Consider the following 11,168-nt stretch of genomic DNA (forward strand, 5'->3'; position numbering starts at 1 on the left):
GATCAAAACTTTATTTTTGGAAACTCATAAACACGTTCTGATATGAAACTTTCTTTAGCTTTATCACCAATCGATGTACGAAATAGTTAAGATGGTGATATATTACTGTCATTTATATAACGATTATTAGATAATAGTCCCGATATCATATGACATGTCCTAACAAAGATTGATTTGATTATACTCATCAATCTTTTGATTCCAATACGTTGGTTAAATGACTGTTAAGGAACTCCTGTTTTCCGGACCGTATTTCGTTTAGTGTATATTTTCAGACTTTCTAGTGCCTCTGAAAGGGGCCTTCGTTCACAGTTTGGCTAATTAGCTTTTCCCTGTGGTTGGTATTGTTATATTCTAGTTATATTCTCTATCTGAAGAAATTCGTTTTTATAATACGAATATTGTTTTTGGACATATAGTGGATGGTTATTTTGTGTGCATATTTGTGAAATTACAGCAGTATGCGATTTTAAAAACTTGTCTAAATGTCTAAACTCTGTAAAAGATCTTAATGGTTTCACATGTATAAACATAAAACAGTAATTCTATGAAGTAACAAAAAGCAAATTTAATAGATAAACTATGTATTTAAAACGTTCTGTAGGGATTTTTATGTATACTTTTGAAAAAGAATGAATCGATGTGAACTCAAATATTCAAGGCAGTCCTTTTTAAGGGATTTGGTGCAAAGCTGGTATTTGTAGTAAGGTCTTCACAGCCCTCATTGAGAGCAAATCGGTAAACCTTTCAAAGAAAATCAATTACAAAGTATGTGTTAAGAGCAAAAGGAATCAGTATAAATACCCTTTTTAAGAAATAAACCGAACGGTAGCTTAAAAAAAGTATTGTCTACTGCATATTTATCTTTCGATGCTTGATTTGGTAGAATTTTACTCTAAGCTTTCTTTTGGCCAACTATGTTTGGTACTGTTCCGCATTTGATATTATTACATACGCGCTTTGTTAAGAATTGTAGTTTTATAACAGAAAACGACAACTTGTTATTCCGAGTGTAATCTTACATGAAAGTTAACAATTTGCGTGCATTTCTGTTAAATGACATGTCATTGGAATAATTTGACAACAGAAGAAACAAAAACTTTGTTTTCTTCCTATGTATTATAAGACAAAACATTTGAGGATGATAATTTTCTCTATGCTTTTATAACTGTTTTTTTTTTTATCAAAGCTGCTTACCTGCACAGACGTTTTCTAACTTTCTTTGTTTTTGCTCTTATTAAACATATAGACAATTATGCTTTTTGGAAAATGTTTTAGCTGTAATATTTGCACCATTCGTCATTTTAAACTTGTTTGCCATTCCCATTTTACTCTTCCGCATTGAAGACAATATGAAACAACATTTAGCCAATTAGTATATAGACCTTTCTAGCATTTTCAGTAAGTAAAAAGTAAGAACGAAGTAATATTAAGATACTGATTTAAACATGTCAGTTTGGAGGATAAGAGACACAAAATGACAAAATGAAAAAAATATTCTACTAAACAAATATAATTGAAAATTGGCCACCCTTCGCTTGCTAATTAGCTCTTTAGAAGATGGAACATCCATTTGAACCAAATACTGCAAGCAGTACCAAAAATGATTGGTCACGTAAGTGCCTCTTTTCCAATGAAAACGAAGGAAATATATCAAGCATGAGTAAAATACAATCGTTTAGTTTGAGAATTATTTTCTCAATAGACGATTCTATTTAATAGTACAGTACGAATTATCTCCCCTGTCAAATACCCTTCAATTTACTTGTCCGCCATTGCGGAAGTGAAAAACCAATAATCTGTCAAATTATCTCGAATCGATAAAATATCGGATAATTATGCCGAGGTGGTGGAAGGCAGTGTGTTGTGGTTGATTGTAGCAATAACCAGAAGAAACTTTACGACTGGGAAAATTCCCCCTGCCAGTTTCATAATGATGTAAATGGCAAAGACTGTCCATGTCTTGTACCGTTCAAATTCCACTGCATACCGGCATCGGGAGAAAATCGTCTCCAGTGGTTGAAATCCATCAACAGGAAAGGCTTTGATCCTCCTATCAAGTCAGTGGTGAGTTATGCTAAATTTTGGAAAAAATGGAGTTACTGTGTCATATTTTTTTTATATTATGTATTATGTATACAGTACCATAACCACTATGGTGAACAGCCACCCTTAAAAATGGAAAAGCACCACACTTATTGTCGGCAACATTAAATTAAGAAATGATGTTAAAACATTTTTTCATTAATTGTTAAGGTGTAAATAAATCTATATTTTCAGGTTTGTTCGAAGCACTTTATAGATGGCCGCCCTACAAAGCAAAACCCAATCCCAGTGTTGGAAATGGGATATCGACCAGTGACGCCAAAGACACCTGGACGTAGACCTTTGAAAAGACTCCGTCTAGAATCTAATGAAAATTCAAGTCCAAGACAGTCACAGCCACAACCTGATCCATTATCAACTCCTGTAAAACGACCAAGTCCAAAAGTGGGCTGTCCTCCTGACGAAATGTTGACAGCTACCCCAATCACTGATGCTGATGAAGCCTTTACGGACTGTCAGCAATGTTTAAGCATCTGTTGTCAGAAATACCCACAACACTGCCATAATGCCAATAAGCCTAAGCTAGTAGACAGCAGTACACAGACTATTGATTTGGTGGCCCATGACCACACTTACTGGTATTCTCTTAAAACAAAGACGGTATCTACTCAGCATTCTTCTGCGGTATTTGGTTTTGAAAACATACAAACAGACTCAGACTCTCGTTTTTACACAGGATTGAGCCTCTCGGTGTTCATGACATTAATTTCAACATTGTCAACTTATGGAAAAGGTTTCCCATACAGAATGAGTGTTCCAAACCAAATCCTCTCAGTGCTGTTAAGATTAAGGCTTGCACTCACATTCGAAGACATCGGCAGACGTTTTGGTGTGTCTCACCAACTCATGAGTAATGTTTTTAAGTCATGGATCAATGTAATGTCCCAACATCTGTCACATTGTGTGGTATGGTTGCCCAGAGATACTATTCGAAGAACATTACCAAATTCCTTCAAAACATCATTTCCAAAGACAACCTGCATAATAGACTGTTCTGAAATTTTTATTCAAAGGCCATTTTCATTAAAAGCAAGGGCTCAGACTTGGAGTACATATAAAAGTAATAACACTGCCAAATTTCTGATTGCGATAGCTCCAAGTGGATTTATAATGTACATCTCACCATTGTATGGTGGACGGGCAAGTGACAATTTCATCACTAAAAATTGTGGATGTTTGGACTATTTGCTGCCTGGGGATGAGGTTATGGCTGATCGTGGTTTCACAATAGGTGAGGATATGTGTAGCCGTCGAGTCAAACTGAATATTCCTGCATTTATGAAGGGTCGGTCGCAGCTATCCGAACAGGAGACCATTGACTCTAGAAGGATTGCGGCTGAAAGAATTCATGTTGAGCGCGCTATCATGCGAATGAAGTCTTTTAGACTGTTGAACACTAAATACAGTATAAAAACATTACATAATGCAGATAAAACTGTCCGTGTAGTTGCAGCTTTGTGCAACATGAGAGATTCATTAATACGGGATGATGTTGTTGACTAGACAAAGATCTGTGTATACATGTAGTTTAATTAATTTCACAGCCGTTCATGTTGTTTATTGTATACAATTTATTGTTTATTGTATACAGTATGTTGTTTATTGCATACTGTATGCAAATGAAATGTATGCTACCTCTTGGTCCAATGGTTTGGATCTTAAATTCAAAAGCCAAATGGTTGTTTTTGCTATTTCATTCATTAATAACACTATGCATGTCTTAAATGAATTTCATATTAAATATGGCACATAAAAAGAAGAAAATATATTGTCTATTATCTCTTTTCTGTATAAGCCCACACTGGCAAAAAACAAGACTAGTAGATGGTGATGCAAATGCCAACTGGAGAAGTATTGGGTCTATCCATTTATTACTGTACAATAAGCTTTTCAAGTAGTGTCCTTGATGAACTATTAAGATATATGTATTAAGTATATACATATGCTTTCAACCCTTTAAGAGACTCGTTCAATTTTTTAATGGTCAGATATCTTATGTTTTGATTTCAAATTTAGTTTAATGGTGTCAAGCTAAAGTCAGTGAGCGAGTCCCTTTAAAGTTTGAAAAAGATTTCAAGTATAATAATGTATTACAGTAATAATTTTTACATATAATTATATGAATTACAATATTTAAGTTTTAACAGATAAATAACAATCTTAAGAAATCAAAAGTGTGTGCATTTCTCACAGAAATTTCCATTACATTTTAAGGTACACATAAAATGACATTCAGATTTAATAATCTTCTTCCAGGAAATTTCCTTAAGTCTCAAGTCCTTAAATTTGGTATGGAATTAACGGCACAAGGATTTGTATTCCGGGGAAATTTTCAGACGACTTGCCTGGAGTCTAACAAGGAGGTGCTTAAAATAAAAGTCACGGATTCTAGGAAGAATGCCCTTTATAAAGTCTTTACTGTATTGAACATCCACAACACACTGCTTTTCAGATGTCCACACAACAAACTTGCACATAGTTGACTCAGTGCAAAACATTGCAACTTGCACTTGGCAATAATAGCCATTTTTTCCCTTGGGGCTCAATTTCGGCTGACCATCTTCGAGTAGAACATCATATTTTCCTGATGATATGAGGTCTTCTAGCGGGCGTGTTGGACATTTTATTTCCACAATTGTTCTTTCGTCTATAATACCATCTGGGCTGGCGGCAATATATGGCCCCGTTAAACTAACAACAATCTCAGATTTTCTAACCTTGTGACCAGAAACGCTTTCATACCAGGCTCGTGCAACTGGTTCGTATTTCTGTCCATGACGTGTAGCAAAGCATCCCTTAAACCTAGGATAAATTTGATTTGTCACAAATTTATTAGGATTAGCTCTTTTAGTCTTTGGCAAATCATTCACTTTGCTGCTGGTTAATCTCAATTTTCTACTGTCTGTCCAGACACAGGTGTTCTGATTTTCTGTGGATTTGGCTAACATTTGAATTTTTTCTGAACTAATGTTGACATATTTATCGTAGAATGTTTGGCATTTGGCACATGACAGAGGAACTTGTACAGGATACGAGGCATTTTCACAATGTTCTTGCTGCAGGATTTCTTCATTTATGTCCCTTTTAACCTCTGGTGCATGTAGCATTTTGTACAACATTGTACCTTTACACTCCCAAATGTTTGCCACTGTGGAATTTGACACAAAGTCCTGTAAGTCACTATGGTCCAGAAACTGTTCAGTACGAGGTGGACAATCTGTATCAGTGTTGGTCTTGTTGGCTGTTTTCTCAGTACATGGTTGTAGCTGAAATGGGCTTGGTCGGTCAAACACCATATCTGAAATGGTGTCATGTGACAGTACTTGCGCAGCTCCTTTACCCCAAGCCCGCTGTTTGTCTGTACACGTTTCCCCACCTACACCATTCGCCCACGCCAGTGTAATTGCATAAATAATTGCTGATATATGACTACACGATCGGGCATTGCCAGCTGGACAAGAACAATGGCCAGTCTCAACAGTATTTTCACTAGAAACCGCAATCCATGAGTTGTAGTCCTTGCGCCCAACGCCTGGCTGACTCGGCGAAATTTTGGCCTTTATGTAAGTCATACCCTCACATTCAATGGACCACATATCACCCATCCAACCATTTTGTACATAGTTATATCCATACAACGACCTAAAGGATTTCATGGCCTTTCCATCATATGCTTTTGCATGTATCAAATAGTCAACAAGATCCTCGTACATCAGTTTAGGCCAGGCATTGCTTTTGTTCTTTTCCCACTTCAAGTCATCGGGTGGCAGCCCTGTAATAAGTAATGCATACATAAATCCTCTATTTGGAATAACATTTATTTGCAAAAGAGTTGGAAGTATTTATAATTACAGCCGAGTGTATAAGACAAAAGCCCAAGGCTATTTACAAGAAATGTTCACACCTGTCAAATCTCTTGGCAGTCAACAGGTCAACATTATGTACTCTGGCAAGTTGAACGGCTGTTGTCATTATTTTTTCCGTCAAGAAAGCATTTTATACAACATTTTATAAATGTTTATTTAAAAACCAAAAAAAAAGATTCTTACTTTAATTACGCGAATAATCCTCTAAAAAGATCAACATAATTTGTTAAACAAAGTCCACCATTTTGTTTTTTAGAGCAATACGGCAGTATTTAATTGTCTTTTTACAGGCCAGTTACAACTATACGGTCTACTATTTATTACAATTACATTCAGAAAAAGTGTTCCAATAAAACAACTTACGTAGCTGCTTCTCGGAGGTCATTTTTGGTCTCAATTCTAAAATTTAAATGGCGTGTGAGCGTTCTTGCAGACTATCAGGAACTTTCACTTCTGTAATGGCGGACGGTCACGTGACAACAAAATGGCGGCGGTCTAATTTAAGACATATGAATCGTCTATTGCTAAGAAGTAGTATTGAAGATTGTTTCAAAATCGTCTAACACATGGATATAAATCACATTTATAAGAGACCAATGATTCATTAATGTATGAAAGATGACTTAACTTTCAAGAAACAACTGCAACATTGGAATGAAATATCACCGTCATTTTCCTCCGGAATATTTTGACTTGTCCTGTGTCCTACTTGATCGCTATCTTCCATGCCCAAGAGGACAGTGTGTCATCGGTGACAGATATGAACAGTTACAATATAAAAGATGTATCTTTCTCTTATCCAGGGAAATTGGGATCTCTTGAAAATGGAGTGACATTTTATTGCAATCATTATAATTGGTCTGTCCGAGTGCTTAATATCCCTTGCAAATTGATTCCGGCTTTTTGAATGTTGTTTATGTAATAAGAAAATAAAAATAAAAGATTAACAACGTTTACATTCATCAAGAACAGCATGAGTGTTTTATACAGGTTTTTGATAATCCTAACTAGCAATTTAAAACACAAGTATTATCTAGTGTTTGTACGTATTTGTAGACGAAAGAGAATTGCATAAAATTAGAATATACGATGTCACTGGTCTTGAATCATGCATGGACACTTTAATTTGAATGAAACTTAAATTTTATTGGCAAACACTAAAAGCTTAAAACTTAACAAAATGGTATATATTTTAACGTCGACAGAAGATGGAATGGCTCGTTCGGACTGCGATCTCACTTCTATTTTCTAATGAACGTTACAATCTGTAGATGATTTTTGTTGATTTCAGTGTAAGATCTTATTTCTTTTCACGAGTCAAAAAAATTGGATAAGAAATGAATAAGTAAGAGTGATGGCAAAGCGAATGAGCTATGCATTTTATAATTTAAGGGTCATTTCTTTGATAGAGATATCACCATATTCATTGTAAACATTATATCCATAAACATTTCATCGGAAAGATTTTTAAAAAAAAGTTCAAATTGATTTGGTTTAATTTTGTTAACTTAAAGGACAACAAGAATTTTGTCAGATTTCGGCACATTATGTTACATTTCTCTAAAGTGAACGGTTTTCATTGCATGCGGTGCATAATTTGTCGATACGATCTTGATCATATTCCATGTCTGCCTTGCCTCACAGGCGACGCTTTGGATAAAGTGCACCATATTGATTTAAACAGATTATGTTTTGTAGCACTGTCCGGAGCCAAATATTCAAATCAGTCTTATCTAGGGATTTGTTGCAAACGATGATAACTTTTTAAACAACCTTCTAAAGCTCTTATCGGAGGAATTCGTTCTAATGTGTATCATTACAGACAATAGAAATATTTCGTCTGCTTGCTATTTATCTCTAGACGCATTAACTCCCTTTTTGCTTTAGAAATGCAATGTGTTATAAAACTTGTCCTTTTTATAACATTGAGATGGTGATGTAATGACTGTAAAATACTTCGCTTCTTTTTCAAGAAGGTATTGTCTTGTGCTTGGTGTCGCCTTCGTCGAAGTTGTCGAAGTAATTACGAAATTTAATCTTCGTCATAACACAAAAAAAGTTTAAGGCATTAATGAATCATACACATGTTGCCCGAGACAATACGAACCTACCTCATACTAAAATGTTTTAATACTTGTCTCACAGGCAACGCTTTGGATAAAGTGTACCATATTGGTTATGTTTTGTAGCACCGTCCGGAAGCCAAATATTCAAAGCAGTCTTATCTAGGGATTTGTTGCAAACGATGATAACGTTTATAGATAACCTTCTAAAGCTCTTATGTGAGAAATTTGTTCTAATGTGTACCATTACAGACAATAGAAATATTTCGTCTGCTTGCTATTTATCTCTTGACGAATTAGATCCCTCTTTCCTTTAGAAATGCAATGTGTATCAAACTTATATCATTATTGTCCTTTTTAGCATATTAAGTGTAGATAAGACAAATTAAGGTATGTTAAGTCATAAAAAAGTTATTCAAAACGTTTCATTTTAACCATTTTCAGTACATGAAACATACAAACGAAGTTAAAAAAATCATACATCAAAGTTCAGTATGAAGCTTCTTGGAGTAGAGAGTTATTATTGTTTTCGTCTTTGAACGAGTTGAACCCGTTTCTATCAGATGTTTATATCTAGTCTTTCATCTTTTGTCCAATGTTACCTTTTTGTAGATAACGTCTGTTCAAGGCTGCAGATGTATCGATTTCTAACATTGGACCATGATAATGACTCATTTTCAATAAAATCAATCATTATGTATTACAAAAATCTGTTGATTACTGCAACGTCAATGTTCATGCTACTCATTGATTAACAGGTAATATTTCATCATTTTCCTCTTCCAGTGTTCACTTTAAGTAGCAATAAACGGACAAATCACGCTAGATATTTCAAATGGGGCTTGTCCCTATAAGTAAGTACTGTCAGAAAGTAAATTACAAAACTGTTTAATATATTCATATGTGTATATACACAATATCATTCTCAGTATGTAATAGGTACAATCGGTGCGATACGTCACCGATAAGAAAGTGGTTTGTATTTAATAATTATGTTTAAACAACTTAATATCAGCATATTTCATACGTTGGTTATCATTGGAAACATGAAAGTTGTTTTGAAGACTTGAGAATATAACACAAAATCTGGGTGGCAATTTTTGATTCTATAACAGGTAGCAAGACAAGGCAGGCAGAGTTGCAACATAACAAAATTACGTTATCCACCATCTTGGGTATATCGGCACGTTGAAGAGTGATAACTAATTCATGGCTACAGTCAGATCATTTGGATAATTCTAAGTATCCAAGTATTTAAGGATGACAATAGTACTGCCTATTTGTATTTGTTTAAATACCAGGAAGTAAACAATACCATGTGACCAAAAGAAAAGGTAATCAAACGGAGCATTTGGTCAACATCAACTATTATTTTTTTATATTTTTACTTTTACTAGTAACTTAGTTATTACACATTTGTTAGGCAATTAAACAATAATGTGCCACAAGTGATATAACCATTTGTAAATGCAATGTACATGTATATGTATATTCGTCGTCGTGTTATTTGCATTGTATTTTGTTGGAATGTTTGATCAATGGTCATTTTGACCTTTTTCACACACATCGTTTGTATATTCTATTTCGATGAATAAACGTTCTTCTTCTTCTTCTTCTTCTTTTCTTCTTCTTCTTCTTCTTCTTCTTCTTCTTCTTCTTCTTCTTCTTCTTCTTCTTCTTCTTCTTCTTCTTCTTCTTCTTCTTCTTCTTCTTCTTCTTCTGTATTCATTGCAATGTTAACGAACATGCCAGCTAATTTTGATTAGTGTTTGATATCATTCGTAGCGGACATTATGTAATCCATTTTAGTATTCCTTCCCTTTTCCAACCTAAAGACGAGTAATCATTTTTAAAACTGAATGCAAATAACTTCTAAAATGGTGATTCTAGCTCGAATTGTTCTGTTTTCGATACAGGAAGAAATATTAACATGAAGAATATTAAGAATAACTATATTCAATTGTTTGAATTGTATTAAATTTTAGTCTGTTTCAGAACTAAGGGGACAGAACTTTATAAATGTTAAGTGTATCTCTACCGTTTCTGAAAATATTTAGTCATTGCATTCCAGAAGAAATGCAAGGGCTTAAGATAATGTAAGAAAACGGTAATATGATGTCTGGAGAATGTCAAAGTAACAACTGCAATATTGTTTTATTCAGGTGGTATCCGATGTGCAATAATGGCATTGACACATGACAACATTGCCCTCACGTCCGATTTCAGTTGATATAAAAAACAAAAATACAAATTGCCGTAACATTATCTGTATTGTATTTCGGGTCATTTATTTTTAATTTTTGTTTTCAGCATGCAATATCCTTTTAAATGAAACCTCAGTCATATGGGGTCACTAGGTAATGAATCAGCATAATAGAATTATAAAACAAATATTTATTTCGCAAACTTCCCACCTTCATTAAGTAAAGCCTTGTAGAATCATATTTTCATATTAACTTTACACAACATTTCATCCCTCTTGTCAGATTTGAGATGTTTTTTAACAAGTTGCAATCTAAAAACTTCAGTTAAATATTTATTTAATATCACAAGTTAAATTGTAATATTTGCTTGCAAAATTACTCAAATTTTGGCTAAATTAAGAATATAAGGTATAAGTTTTTAAATATAATACTTAACTTAGTAACCTGTATCCAATACAATACGGATCTACGTTTTTAACAGTATGAGGTAATTTTCAGGTGACATCCCCTTACATCCGAGCCTGGCATATACCCACATGAATTCATACATCCATTGTTTATGCTGTACGAAATCAAAAAATGCACAACTGTTTTTGCTGAAGATACGGTATATTTCACTCATTTATCATGTTCGTTTGCTGGAAGCTGACTGTATTCTAGAACGTATACATTTGATTTCGTAGTGATTTGTTACCCGCTTAACATAATATGTAAATCACACTATGTTAAGAAACATTTGGTTTTTTGGTGTTTGATTTGCTGGAAAACGCGTCAACGTGCATTCTAGAATAAAATAATTTACAACGCAAATAGAGCAATGCCATTGGATCTCTAGCAAGTGTCCGGCCTACAACTATATACTGGTCAAGCTACTCACTTATTGAACGCATTTCACCATTACATTTGACTGCAACTGAAATGAACTGGCC

The 11,168-nt window shown here is 34.2% G+C and overlaps 2 protein-coding genes across 2 annotated transcripts; one reads left to right on the forward strand and one right to left on the reverse strand.

Annotated features, from left to right (window-relative positions):
* Positions 1 to 1,560: 1,560 nt before the first annotated feature.
* LOC128244109 (uncharacterized) lies at positions 1,561 to 3,609 on the forward strand. The gene is made up of 3 exons (XM_052962124.1): positions 1,561 to 1,615; positions 1,847 to 2,067; positions 2,281 to 3,609. The coding sequence occupies exons 1-3, from the start codon at positions 1,561 to 1,563 to the stop codon at positions 3,607 to 3,609; spliced, it is 1,605 nt and encodes a 534-aa protein (XP_052818084.1).
* Positions 3,610 to 4,403: 794 nt separating this feature from the next.
* On the reverse strand, positions 4,404 to 6,046 carry LOC128244110 (uncharacterized). Its single transcript, XM_052962125.1, has one exon. The coding sequence runs from the start codon at positions 5,898 to 5,900 to the stop codon at positions 4,404 to 4,406; it is 1,497 nt and encodes a 498-aa protein (XP_052818085.1). The 5' UTR covers positions 5,901 to 6,046.
* Positions 6,047 to 11,168: the final 5,122 nt, after the last annotated feature.

The sequence above is a fragment of the Mya arenaria genome, chromosome 8 (genome assembly GCF_026914265.1).
Source record: "Mya arenaria isolate MELC-2E11 chromosome 8, ASM2691426v1".
Lineage (NCBI taxonomy): Eukaryota > Metazoa > Mollusca > Bivalvia > Myida > Myidae > Mya > Mya arenaria.

Excerpts from the sequence above, each read along its gene's own strand:
- LOC128244109 (XM_052962124.1), top strand. The coding sequence starts at position 1,561 with ATGGAACATCCATTTGAACCAAATACTGCAAGCAGTACCAAAAATGAT. Across the intron at positions 1,616-1,846 it reads TACCAAAAATGATTGGTCAC|GTGGTGGAAGGCAGTGTGTT; the intron begins GTAAGTGCCTCT and ends AATTATGCCGAG. Across the intron at positions 2,068-2,280 it reads ATCCTCCTATCAAGTCAGTG|GTTTGTTCGAAGCACTTTAT; the intron begins GTGAGTTATGCT and ends CTATATTTTCAG.
- LOC128244110 (XM_052962125.1), bottom strand. The coding sequence starts at position 5,900 with ATGTATGCATTACTTATTACAGGGCTGCCACCCGATGACTTGAAGTGG.